Genomic DNA, 14,758 nt, shown 5'->3' with positions numbered 1-14,758 from the left:
ATAGCCACAAGATGTAACAATATGCGTGTTAACATGATTCTAGCGTGATAAAATCGTTAACTAACCTTTACAACGAACAGTTAAAGCCAAGTTTACAACTTTGTTGCCATGACAATGTAATGTCAACAAACCCTAAAGTCCTAAAATGACTGTAAAAATTATGATTTAAACAACTTTACAGCTCAAATAATACATGAGTTTAAACAGAAGAATTCATGTAAGTGCTTTTATAAAATTATAAGCTTCACATTTCTGCCTTTAAACCCTTAAAAAAATTGGCCCCATTCACTTCCATTGTTAATGCCTCACTGTAACCTCGATTTTTGCTTTTTTAAAGAAAGAGTCGAAATTATTTTTAGTGGTTTGTCTGTTTCTGATTGAAATGAAAAGGCACTTAAAATGTTCTTACTATACATAAGCAATTTTGGTATTCATATGTGGTAACATCAGACCAGTTATATTTGTGAATCAACATCACAACCCCTCAAAGGGATCAATAAATTATGAACAATTTACTGTCGTTGCCTAGTTAATATGTGATCATGTAATCCATAACAAAGTAACTGTAATATGATGCCAAGTATTTTAAAATGTTATTTAATCTAATTACAAGTATTTGATTTTTGTTATCTGATTCCATAATCCAAATGACATGTAATCCTTTACTACCCAGCACTGTGTTTAAAACTATTTAGTTTTAGAAACAGATATACTGAAATATTGTTGCTCAGTTAAATGCTTAATAGCTTAAATATTTTATATAACTATGTTATATCGCTGTTGTACAAAGCCCCCGCTGTAACCTTTTGATTAAAGGAATATTCCGGGGTCAAAAAAAGTTAAGATCAGTCGACAGCATTTGTGGCATTATGTTGAATACCACAAAAAACAAACAAAACAAAAAAACCATTATTTCAATTCGTCCCTCCTTTTCTTTAAAAAAGCAAAAATCTAAATTACACTGAGGCACTTACAATGCAAGTGAATGGGGACAATTTTTGGTGGGTTTAAAGGCAGAAATGTGAAGCTTATAATTTTATAAAAGCACTTACATTAATTCTTCTGTCATTTATTATTATTTAGTATTATTTGAGCTGTAAAGTTGTTTAAATCGTCATTTTTAAGGTTTTAGTGTTTGTTGACAGTACATCATCATGGCAACGAAGTTGAACATTTTAGTAACTGATTTTATCTCACTAAAATCATGTTAACACACATATTCTTTATGTCTTGTGGATATACTTTTGAAACAGTGAGTATTATAACGTTTACGGACTGGCCCCATTCACTTCCATTGTAAGTGCCTCACAGGAACCCAGATTTTGACTTTTTTTTAAGAAAAGGATGGGCATATAAAAACTGATTTTTGTGGTAATCAATCATAATGCTGTCGATTGAGCTTAACTTGTATTGAACCCGGAATATTCCTTTAATGTGAATCATCAAAGAGCGCCATGGAAGTTAAATTAATTTGCATGTGGACGCACAATGCGAGGTCATGTGACCCACAGGAACGCGCAACCGGAGCACTGGCTGCGTCCACACTGCGCGCTCCCGGGAATAGTAAAGACAGTGCCGCGCGAGCCATTGCCACTGGCGCGAGACCAGTATACAGAAAAGATGCGAGGCAGTCTTCTAAAGACGATCGTTTATTACGTTATTCACCGGCTGCGAACGCGAACTCCTCTGGTCTCGTTTGGTAAACAGAAGGCAGAGATCATATCCGTTTCTATTTGCGAGGTGATGAATTAAGAAGCGGAGCTCAACTCTGTCGTCTTAGTACCCTCCCAGTTCAAGTTGCGTGTGCAGAGTCTGTGTGCAGCTTCGCCAGAGTAAGTATTTTAGGATGCCGTCATGGAACAATATGTGCGACTTAACTGCAAGCTGTTGGTGTCTACCTGCCAGTAGAGGATATGCGTGAATAACCGTTGTCGTTTAGATACCTGATGCATTTGTGTCGTTTTAACTTGTAGTTTTTTTTATTTTGGCCCCTCGCCTTGAATTTTAGGAAAGTGCAAAGGTGATTTGGTGATGTCCAGATAACACGGATCTGCATCAGGTCTGACAGTGATGCAAACGCCTTTAATACAAGCAGGGAGTTTTAATCGACTGGCGAAGCGCGACTGGATTTTACACTGTTGCACTGGAAGCTGACAGAATAATAGGACGTCTTTGTTGGCGAACATTGGCAATCTAGCAAGAGGATAAAAGACAACGCTGATCTGGGTGTCCTGACACAATTCCAATACAACCATGGCAAATGACTCCATCCAAGTAAGTTGACTGCTTGATACTGTAGAAACATACAATCGAAGTGTTTCACTACTGGTCTCAAATTTGAATCGAATCGATGTTGCAAGACCGCCGCTTGTTTTGTTGTACCAAAAGAATCCCATGGATTTGGGGTCAGACAATAGAGTTGCTTTTAAACCCTTGCATATGCATTCACAGTTATTTAACAAAGCCATTCGAATGGATGAATGACCCCGGTTCATCTCTAAATTGACGGAGTCCCCTGCCCACCCTTTATTTGAGGGGTAATTTCTCTTCCATTTGGTGGCTAAACAAAGACAAAGTGTTTGGGCTGTACACGAAATTTACAGCAATTCATCTGAAAAGACCCGCTTTGTGTTAAACACCAATATTTATGTTTCCCCAAAAACTCCTCATGGTGGTTTGTCAGAGATTTGAGGGTCTGGAATCTGTTTTCCCAGTGACATTATAAAAACAATAATGGTAAAGTCATAGTTTAGGGCAGGCTTTGTGTAGATTTCCTTCACACTATTTAATGACTTCTGGAAAGTCTTTAAAGACTCTCTGATTTATTTTAACAGTTTTACATGTCTTACTGTTTATGGTCAACTCAATACAAGCCAGACTTTTGTTATGTAACTTGGACACATAAGCTATTTTGGCAAAAAATATAAAAAAACTTATGATTATAAACAATTTAAAACAAATTTATAGCTGGCTATTAAAGTGGTAGAGTATTGTGAGCATTATTAACTGGCCAGTGCAACAATATCCCTATTATTTGGTACATTTTGGAACATTTTAACATTTAGGCTATTGGACCGCCAACGTTTCGCCAATCTGAACCTTTCTGTGTATATGATTACTGTGGGCAAATGTGAATGATTGTTGTCATGTTCAGAGGTGGTAGTCAGAGACACACGGATAAAGTGATAGTCCTACACAAATTCTCTTTGTTACATAAATTCACAGTCTCTTGTAGCATAGCCGTACACACACTTGTGTGCACACTTAGGATGACTAAGCAAAAGCAAGTCATTATTAGGAATGTAAATGTGATTGAGTCAGCAGCAAACTGTGTTGTGTTTGTTTGTGCTAACACCTTTTGTGTTCTCGGTCAAAAATGACCGGCCCAATAAGATTGTTCATAAATCTCTCATATTGCATGTATTTTCCCAAGATATTGCATTCAGTCTTTTTGTCAACTTCTTTTTAAGTAATTATGACAGGCTTTGTAGTTCTTTTTTGAACATATTTAAAAATAAAAATAAATATTGATAGAAGGATTCACTGAACTGAGCTTATACTGGGCTAGTGGGGGGCACTCCCTGCAGGAAAAAAAAAATTATGTAATAAAATACCCACTCGCTTGATCTAAACAAAATAGGTGTCATTTTAAAGCTTAGAATATGGACTTTACAATGCAGATATGCATATCCTACCAATTCTTAAATAATGCTTTTTAATTTGCTGAAAAATTAGAACTAAATTGTTCTCATAATTTGCACATTTGTTATCATAACAATTATATTCAGAGGTGGTAAAAAAAAAAAGATGAGATAGCCATGTGTTATATGTCGTTGGAATGGTTTCAATAAGTAAATGCAATGAGCAAATTTGTTTCACTCAGAGGCCAAACTGCAGTGAGTGTTAGTGTATGAAACTCCCACTAACACACATAAATATAATAAACAGGAGTGTCTTTATGTCACTCTTTTCCTTATTACTTCTTGAAACATACATATACCATAGACAAGGACTCACCCGATTCAAATGAGCCCAAACACATCATATGATAAGTAGATCTTGAAATATTCCTCAAAGAGTGTACATGGAAAGACGATGCACAAAAGGGCGCACAACACATGTTGTGTGTATGTGTGTGTGTGTGCGCACATGTCCGAGAACTTTGTGTGTGGAAACGCACATCCACTTATGTGCTCATCTAAAGGATTTGGATGCTCCTAAACACTTAATATTTCTGTATTTTGTAGTTTAATCCATTCATTTCCAATGGCCGGTCACTTTAGACCAGGAACACCACAGGTGTAACAAAGTGGTATAAAACCAATAAAATTTTATGAAAATGTGTTTAGATGCCCTGTGTGAACAAAGTCATGGAATTTGATTCCAACTGGATTAAATAAACTACAGTTTTCTGAAAAAAAAAAATCGGTCAGTTTTGACTGGAACACAATATAAAGGTTAATGAACATAATTTTTTGGTCTGCTTCCATTTTTTATTTCATAGACGCAATACAAAGTGTTCAAATCTGTCCTAATCCTCACAAAGACACACAGCAGAATATACTGTACACAGATGCATCTCACAAACATGACAACAGTTTGTTTGCTCACTAGATTACTAGTTCACAGATGGAACTGACAGAACTTAATGTGATGTGCTAGTGCCTTCTGTAAAGCCTCATTCCATCTTGTTGTGTGTATCTGCGTTCCCGTTATGCATTAGACCAGCTTAATGGGGGTTGTAAGAGTAAGCCAGTTCCCAGTTTCCTGCCCTGTCTTCACTTCGCTGGCTTTTAACACAACTGCATATTGTTTTTGTCAATATGTACCATCAGCAAATTGATTCTCTTGTGTGTACGTGGTGTATGGAATTAGGTAGACCATGCACCTGCTCTGCTCAATATTTTGTCTTCACCTCTTGATGGGAAATTGGAGGTTCATTTATTCTAGAAAGCATTTTTTTTTTTTTTTTTTTTGCAGTCCTGCTTAATTGAGAAGGTGCAGTGGTTGTAAGAGTGGTTGAGTCAAGTGGCATTTCAAGAGAGTTGATATTTTGTAAAACAGCACTGGAATGCTTGATGCTTCACTGTTTTTACCACTCTGTTTGTGTTCACTATACAGAATTCCAATTCTATCCTCTGCAGCATTTCTACAGGGCAATTTTCATTGGCGGAACAAAAATAAATAAAATAACTGACCATACTGTGTCATTGAGTCTATTAACTAGGGCTAGGTATTGATACAGATTTCCCGATTCGATTAGATTCCAATTCACAAGGTCTCGATTAAATTGAGAGCTCGATTTGATTCGGTATTGATTCATATGGATACATTTCTGCTTCAGTGTCCATTTTGCTCACATATAAAATAAATTCTCTCTTAATTATAAAGGAACCTTCTACTAGTTAACCCTTCTATGTACAATTTTAAAATATTAATTTTACAAATTGGATATTATCATTCGTTTTTCATCAAATTGGTCACATTTTAGCTTTTGGAAAAAAAAAATCAGTCTATTCCATCAATTATTGTCTTGAAATGTTGCATATATATTTTTTGTTACATATTTATTGTTTCCTTGCATAATTTGTAGTATTTACATTGTATTAACATTGATATGTAGAACACGTGCTTAATCAGTACTGTCTCTTTTAGAGACATCAGCCAGTAAGCACATATAACGAGAGAAGACGTGCGTAATTTCTTTAGCGCATCCATGTGTGATTAGAATGAAATGTTTCTTTTTTTTGTTGTTTTTAATCAACAACTGACTGTAAAGAACAGAAATGGTATTAAAAGAGACATTATTCAATGACAAATGAATCCGTGGATCTCATCTTTGGACACACAGAACGAGTTAAACCAAACTTTTACTCTCAGCATGCAGTGAAAGGACATCTAAGCTACTAACTTCTTCTCCACTATACTACTCAATCACTGGTGAGTGAAATCTGAACTTTTACTATCCAGTGGCTTATCATAGACATTTTTTATTCACACAGTGTGAGATTTGGTTGCACATGCGAGTAATTTACTTGCATTATAGAGGGTTACCACATAGAGTGAAGGATCGATTTTGGGATTTGAGAATCATTATCAAAATTATTTAAACAAAGATCGCAATGCATTTGAAAATCAATATTTTTACCCAGCCCTAATATTAACTTGTTGTTTATGGAACTGTTGTAAAAAAGCAATATCACACGAGCAAGTGTGCTAGTGTACTGAATAGTGAACGATTAGTCAGTTGATAACAAACTTGCTGTTTCCTGTGCAATAGAGCTGCACGATTTGTCAACGAAAAAGTCAAATTGCGATTGCAATCTTGAGCCGAAAAGGAATCACTAGTAAATGTTTGACAGTAGAACATGGGCAAAATTTGGTAATGTTTTGCCCATGTTCTACTGCCAATAAAAAGTAGTGCCCGACCGATATATATGAGCTGACGGCGGCTCTGCAGACAGGGCGGAGTTGAGCTGTGTGTCGGTAAGTTAACTAGTTTGTGAAATACATACTGGAAACTTAATAAAAAATGACTCCATCATTTTCCCTTTTCAGTATAACTGATATAACATTAACCCTGTCCCTGACAACCATGTCACTCATGTCTGTTTGCTGTTAGCCAGCTATAGTTTGTCAGTGCAGTCAGTAATGTAGCAGATTGAAAGATAAACATCAGAGCATCTTTTTGCAGCTCAGCAGACAACGGTGCGGTGGTGGATTGTGTCTGATGAGTGTTGATTTCATGCTATGTTGTTACCTAGTTGGTGAGACACAATGCTGTAAAGTATAATAAACAACGTCCGTCTTTTACTCTCTGTGACAACGAGCTTATAGCTAACTAGCTAATCACGTAGCTACTTTCATTGTTGTCAGCTGAGTGGAAGCTAATGTGTAAACATGTATTCACCAAACTGTTTTGTTCAGGATTCACAGTTTGGTACCCCCTTCAACCAAACAATTCCAGTCATGTCATTTATAAAATGTAATATTTAAAAGTCTGGTTTTCCACCATTGAAAGTTTCCCCTGAGCTTGTATAGCAGAATACGGTGTAACACCGCTGCTGCTGTTTATCTCTTGACTCGGCAGTATTAATATTCAGCATTTGACTGATACAAAACAGTAATACTGATGTTTATTTAGCTATTTATTTTATTTTTTATTTATTCTTTATTTAAATGGTCAGCATTTGACTGATACTAAACAGTACTGATGTTTATTTAGCTATTTATTGTATTTTTATTTATTTTTTATTTTCTCAGTGTTCATTTCTAGAATTTGTTGACAATGTATAATAATAATGTCATATATTCTTTGATAAAAATATTTGTTTAAGAAAGCAGCCTTCTGAGTACCTTTGCATAGTCATATCGGTGCAAAATCAGTGAAAAATCCACATAGAAAAGGTCTGTTTTCATTCCGGCTCAAAAATTTAATATATTGGCCACCATATCGATAATCTGTGAATTTTCCCTCTCTAAAATCGGTATCGGTATCGATTTCAAAAATCCCATATCAGTCGGGCTCTAATAAATAGACTTACGCTACTCTTTGAGGGTTCAAACTTGAGTCCTCTCAAAAAGAACCAAACTCTTATCTTTCACTTCAGCCAGAAATGAAGAAAGAAACAAATAAATAAAACAGTGAAACAGAGAGAGAGAGAGAGAGAAAAAAACACTTTCTTCTTCATATTTACATTGTACCAACCCACTGTTCATCATCATAATTGTTTTGGAAGCCAGTCAACTTGCATATTATATTATTGTATTAAATATTATTATTATTATTATACAATAGTAATACATTTCTGTTATAAAATCTTAAGTTGCACGGGGCATTGCTATGCAGTCCAGTTAAGCTAATGAGTTCTAAACCATCAAGCTTTTAACTGCATTAGGCATGTGATGGTATGACATTTTCACATCATGATAATTGGTGAAGCTTTTATCACGGTTTGATTTGAAGTTTATTGTTGTTCTCTTAATTACAAGTTTAATTACTTGTTCAATACCAAATTGGCCTTTTAAATTAACAGATAACAAAGAACTTTGAAAAGAACCCTGAACATTTAAAAAACTACCATCAACACCATAGATACATAGCCAAATATAACATTAAGTTGATATCTTATCTAAATGTTCATTTTGCCACAGGGCCACTGATCATTACAGATCAGTAAAGACCTACAATTTGTCTTTTTGAGGCTAATGTTAAAGTAAAGCAAGACTAATTTTATCGAGCCAGCTACTGGGCTACAACAATAGTATGCATGTTGTTTCTAGATAGCAATACAGTTGCTAGTGTATATGTTAGTGTTGTCACGGTACTAAAATTTCAGTAGTCGGTACCGATACCAGTGAAATTTCACGGTTCTCGATACCAATTTCGATACCACAGCAAAAATATGCTAATATGATAATGTGCTACTGAACACACCAGTTTAGTTATTTTTAATAATTATAGTTTAATAATTGTTATTATTTTCCAGAACTCCATGTTTTAAAGTTTAGTTTAATTTCATCATCAAAATGGTGTCTAATCAATTAATCGTTATAAGTAAAAATGTTATTGCTTTTTTCCTTCAGACTTTTATTCAACAGCAGTCTTGCTTGTGATATTTTGACTAATAATAATAATAATAATAATTATTATTATTATTACAGCGAATATAAAATTTTACGATACAGTTGTTATATATTTCTGTCACAATTTCTTCAATTTCAGGCATCTAGCTTTTATTGTGATTGTGCTTTTATGATGTGGGTTTTTTGCCGGATGCTTCATTTTTCCGGATAAGCAGACTTTTAAGTCACGTCTGAAATCTCATCTTTTTACACTGGCCTTTGAGTCTGACAAATGAAATGTAGGAAACAGTTTTGGAGTGTTTGTGTATGTGGTAATTTTGAATTTTTGAATGTTTACATTTTATTACTGTGAAGCACTTTGGTCAACTCTTGTTTTAAATGCTATATAAATAAAGTTTGAGTTGAGATAAAAGCGCAAATGCTGTGATTTAATTATATAAATATGTAGTTTACATGTGCTGTGTGGTTCACAGTGGATGAGTGCTCTGCTCTGTCATCTGATACAACGTGAATGATTCTCAATGTCTGTGGATTTTCTAGTGGATGAGCGGTCAGATTTATTCATTCAGAGTACACAGCTCATCCACGCTAAGATTGCAGCCGTTAGCGGTTTAATAAATCACACTAGGACATGCTACGATTTTAATTTGATAAATGTTCCATTTCAGTGTAAAAGGAGCAACAGAGCACATGTTCAAAATAAGCATGTGAGCATTTTAAAGCTGTCATGTGTCAGTCAAACTGCACGCTGAGTGTCACTGCAGAAACACTGATATCATTACATCTTTCTGTTTTAGCATCGACTTGGTACCGAAGTACCGGTACTTCTGACAACACTAGTATATATAGCTAGGCGCTAGCTACAAATGTAATATCTGCAATTTACTCACATTGTATGGCGACGTACTTACTATTAGCTGATTACAACTGTATTTTAGTTGTTACTACAAAATGCAAACGTTACTGTGGAGCTAGTTCAGTTTTAGCGAACTACTCTTCGGCCACTGGAAAGCAAGCTACACATTATCTGCAAATGGCAACAACAGTTCACTCTCTTTGTCATCATAGTTGTCATTTAGCTAGTTGTCTCTTAGTGTAATGTCTCTCAGTTTTCAAAAAAAGTTTGGAAAAAGGAGCAGAACTGTCACAACTTTCCTGTCCCGCAGATGAGCGAACATGTTGGAGGTGTTCCTGTGTTTCTCTGCCTCTTTTCTGCCATATGTTTTACACAAAAGGAAACCATTTCCAAAAAACAAACCCTCTGGATTTTTATAGAACCCAAAATACTTCCACAATTCCGACTTAACCCTATTAGAAGGCAAATAAAGGGTTGGCTGCATTCCTCCTCCTGCCTGCTTCTCATCCACATTGCTTTTGTTTACATCAGAGTACGCATGTGTCATTTGTGCCGCATACACGCAGTGTTGTGAATCTTGATTCATTGGTGGGAAAAGAACTACTGTGCAATCAGAAAACAATCTAAACAATTTGGCTAAAAGGTTATCTAGAATTATTTACCGTAGTTTAAAGTGCCTACGACAACAATACTGTGCATGTTAATTACCGTGAAATACCATATTACCGAATACCGTCACATGCGTACTGCATGAAGAGTTTCTCTGTAGCTGAGTTTACATTCACAACAGCTGTATAATGTTCTCCTCATTTTAACATTTCCTCTGTCCACAAATACCTGGTGTCATGGGTAGTATTATTTGTATTTGTATTAGGGCTGTCACGATTATGAAATTTGGCTGGTGATTAATTGTCAAACTCATAATTGCGATTATGACAATTAATTGTCTCTTTTAGGGCTTTCACGATTAATTGTCATATTTCTTAAGGTGCATGTGTGCTTCATACACCTTCAGAAGTAATATTTACATATTTAACTACACATTTATAAATCAAATAATAAAATAAGGATATATAATTTCCTTTTTTAAGGCTTTAAAACTAAAAGAATGACATACAAATATATATATATATATATATATATATATATATATATATATATATATATATATATATATATATATAACATAACATTTGATCCCCTTTTCTCCACAATTTTGGAATGCCCAATTCCCACTACTTACTAGGTCCTCATGGTGGCGCGGTTACTCACCACCAATCCGGGTGATGGAGGACAAGTCTCAGTTGCCTCCGCTTCTGGCTTGCTGTGCATGACACTGCGGAGACTCACAGCATGTGGAGGCTCATGCTACTCTCTGCCATCCATGCACAACTTACCACGTGAGAACCACTTAATCGTGACCATAAGGAGGTTACCCCATGTGACTCTACCCTCCCTAGCAACCAGGCCAATTTGGTTGCTTAGGAGACCTGGCTGGAGTCACTCAGCACACCCTGGATTCGAACTCACTACTCCAGGGGTGGTAGTCAGCGGTGTGGCTCAGTGATGATCAGAGTTTAACTGAATGACACACAAATGCGCCATTCATGGCATTTATAGATAAGCTTAAAATTCCCTTATTTGGGCATTGAAATGTGATTGGAATTTTAAGTGCACAATAATCGTCTGATCACGGTTATTTGATCTAACCGAGGTTATTTAATAAGTGCGGCAGGCCTAATTTTTATATTAACGTATAGTGGCCACACATATCTGGAATTATGAAAAAAGTGAAATGGAAGTGAATCTGGAGCATTTTAAATATAACATGCTCCACACACGTGAGCAAACGGGACTGAACTGAGCACATTGGAGCATGAGGAGGAGTTTTATAGCAAAGAACCGCTCTGAAAAATAATGGACAATACAGACAGGACAGAGCAGCACACATAAACTTTGAAGTGAGCAGCGTGAGCAGACTATATCTTTAATTAAATCACAGTCCTTTGTGGTCATATAGCGATTTCAAATTTATTTCGATTAATTGTGCAGCCCTACTGTACAATTAGGTTTGGGAACCAAGAACTGTTTCTTTTAAAAAAAAAAATGTACTGAATTATGTTAATGACTTTTGGCCCAGTTTGGTCCTTGAATGTGCATTCATCTGCCAAAGCAGACAGTACACCATGCTAAAATACACTGACAGTGTTTCCTACCATTCATTGGCACTGCAACACCGCTATCTAATAGGGCTGTAACAATACGCAAACTGCAACCGAAATCGCGATACAAACATCCACGATTCCGTGCCGCGACACGCCTCTCTACAACCCCAGCAGCCTGCCGTCAGTTACAGATGCAGCCCCTTGAGCTCTTTACACATACTACAATAAAATTAGGGTGACCATTCCTCCTCTTTTTCCCGGACATGCGTCCGGCTGGGATTTCTAAATTTGTGAAAATGTCCGGGATTCGGCTTTAGTTGCATTATGATGTGCATCTGGTCTAATACTTCATTGTGTGTGCGCATATTTGCATTGCTTTAACCCCTCTTTGTAAGTCCCGCCTTCTCGCACACCAATTGGTAGATTATAAGAGGCTTGCAGCAAGTATTGGCCAAATTCCTGCCTGTCAATCTCTCCGCGAACGCGCGAAGCGCTGTTGTGTTCGGCATCAGACAGTTGCTTGACAGTAGTAATGACAGCTGAGTGGAAACAATGCCCAAACTAAAGTGCAAATTTACAGAAGATTTGCAAATAAATTCCCATGCTTTTATTCAGGTCGAGATCCGTGGGAAGCAGAATGTATGACATGTAAAGCTGGCACTTAAGTGTCAGTTGCTAATAAAGATGCAAGTGATTTAGAAGCAAACATTAGCTCTGCAAAGCATAAAGAGTCAGCAAAAGGTGAAAGTTCATCAGGTAAATTAATGGACTACTTTTTGCGACCAGGTAAAATTATCACATTGCTTCATTTTCCATGGCCATTCAAAATAATAGTAATAGTAAAGGAAGGTACACTCATGGCATCAAATATTTTATTTTAATACATGGACATTCAAAATAATGTTGGAAATTTTTTATTTATTTATATATATTTATGTTATGCTAATAGACTGTCTTTTTCATTGTATTAAAATTTGCATTCATAGTAACACTGTTCTGAACACTATTATTCCACCCCCCCAATCCCCCCCCCCCCAAAAAAAAAAATTAAAAAAAAATATCGAGGTGTGAACCGAACCGTGGATTTTGTGTATCGTTACAGCCCTACTATCTAATCATAAGCGTTAAACAGTAAAGCGCTATCAGTGTAGTCCAGTTGCCGAACGACTGACTCTTATCGACAGCATCTTTTTAATGGATAACTTACTGAACTGGAAGTCATTCATTTTGTAATGTTCGACTCAGAATTAACCAAGAATTGTAGCTGTATTATGTGTACTTAAGGCTTGTGAGATTTAAATCAGAGAAGGCTAATTACTGGATGGTTGATGATATGAAAATGTGTTATTAAAGATACACATTAGTTTTGCTGTAAGGAAAATATAGAATTAATAAAATATCTTAATTAGTGTGTAAACACCTTTTGCAAGAATCTGTTATGTCAAAATATGAAATGATCTCATTTTGTTGATGACTGCTAAGGGCAGTAAATCCAGTATTAATTGCGTTTATTGTTTTCAAATATTTCTTCCTGAAAAGTACAAAAAGAATCGTAAATGAAACCGTTAAGGAAACAGAATCGTTAAATTCTTTATGACTTTTCGATTTGAATAGGCAAGGATAATCTCATATTAGCCTGCCAAGAGCTTTCTTGGTATCTCACTATCTGTTTGCAGTTCTGTTGGCCAGAAAAGTTATTGCTGAAATGTGTTTGGCTGATGGTGCAGTTTTGGAGGGGATCAGCAGGGCATGAGACTGATGCTCGCAAATAACAGGGCTCCAGACTAAAAAAATTACTTAGGAGCCAATTGGCTGTTTTTAGTCACCAAATCATAGAATTGCTCAGTATAGATTGTTGTTTAGAAAAGATAGGAAGCCGAATTAATCTGAGGTTTAATAAACAGTATATATAGTTGAGAAGATAAGTTTGCATTCCCTTTTGTCTCATAAATGTTCACACCACTTTCATAATTTATATAAATATAAGAGATAAAAGATTGTATTATTTAGTACTGCTCTTCAGAATCTACATTACAGATATTTACATATAGTATGCATATAGTAGTGTGTTGTCTTCTTGAGCATCAATGAATTTTTGCACCTTGTGTTATAGTTGTGTACAAGTCAAAAGCTTGATTTTTTATATATACTGTGTGTGTGTGTGTGTGTGTATGTATGTATGTGATATATATATATATATATATATATATATATATATATATATATATATATATATATATATATTTAAATGGTTTTAAAATATTTCCTTAGTCTTGCTTTACTGTTAATGGATGGCCCAGACACAGAGACTACAAGAGTGCAAATTGAATGAGAACCCAGATGCAGTTAATCCCAATCAATAATTACCAGAAGAAAAAAAGTGGTACACAATACAAGAATTTTAATTATAAAGAAGCCCGAAATACAAATGGGACTCTTATTGTGAAACGCCTGCACTCCCAGTTGTGAGCTCACTGACGGCTGATTCGCTGAGAACGTGAATCTGATTCAAACTGCTAACCTGAACTCCTGAGTTCAAACCCTCATTTCTTTTTGGGTGATTCATGAAAAAGACCCAGTTCAAAAGAGTAATTTGTTCACAACTCTCTCATGCTGGGTTTGTTGTTGCGTGCAGTGCAGTAAGCTCGTCATCACAACAGATTGGGTGAAAAGCGACCCGACTGTTGCCAATGGCAACTAGATTTTAAATTGATGTCGCAATTGATTATTTTTGGTCGCATTTGCAACCATTTTAGTCACAGTGTGGAGCCCTGCATAATGGACTGCATTGTATCACCACAGCTCCAGATCGTATTCACTATTGACTTAATGTCCTGCTCTGTCGCCACACCCTCAGCCTATTTACAGACCCTTAGGAGCATGTGTGCACATAGCTCGCTGCTGTCATGTTTGTGGTAACCTCCTGGGGCAGGATTATGTCATTGTATTAAGTCCAGAATTGTACTAAGTTGGTGGTTTCTGTATTCATTTACTGACCACTTTATTAGGTTCCTAATAAACTGTTGCTGCACTGTTGCTGAGGTGTAACATGGGTTGGTTTGCCTGTGATCACTAGTAAGTCTTTATAGGGTGTTCACTAGTGTTCATGGCCTCATATAGCATATATCCAACCCTGCGAAGAAAGTATTTG

At 36.0% G+C, this 14,758-nt stretch overlaps 1 protein-coding gene across 2 annotated transcripts in view; it reads left to right on the top strand.

The window, feature by feature from the left end:
• Positions 1 to 1,555: 1,555 nt before the first annotated feature.
• pkn1a (protein kinase N1a) overlaps positions 1,556 to 14,758 on the top strand; it is a 77,200-nt gene continuing 63,997 nt past the window's right edge. Inside the window, exons 1-2 of one of the 2 annotated variants that reach the window (XM_051702752.1) lie at positions 1,556 to 1,832; positions 2,009 to 2,274. In XM_051702752.1, the coding sequence (XP_051558712.1) occupies positions 2,254 to 2,274 (21 nt within the window). In that variant the 5' untranslated portion in view covers positions 1,556 to 1,832; positions 2,009 to 2,253. Of the gene's footprint in view, positions 2,275 to 14,758 lie in introns of both variants that reach the window. The other variant, XM_051702753.1, reaches the window with a different exon arrangement.

The sequence above is a fragment of the Myxocyprinus asiaticus genome, chromosome 7 (assembly GCF_019703515.2).
Source record: "Myxocyprinus asiaticus isolate MX2 ecotype Aquarium Trade chromosome 7, UBuf_Myxa_2, whole genome shotgun sequence".
Lineage (NCBI taxonomy): Eukaryota > Metazoa > Chordata > Actinopteri > Cypriniformes > Catostomidae > Myxocyprinus > Myxocyprinus asiaticus.
Note: the sequence above shows the minus strand (reverse complement) of the source record. Positions and strands in the feature narration are given on the sequence as shown.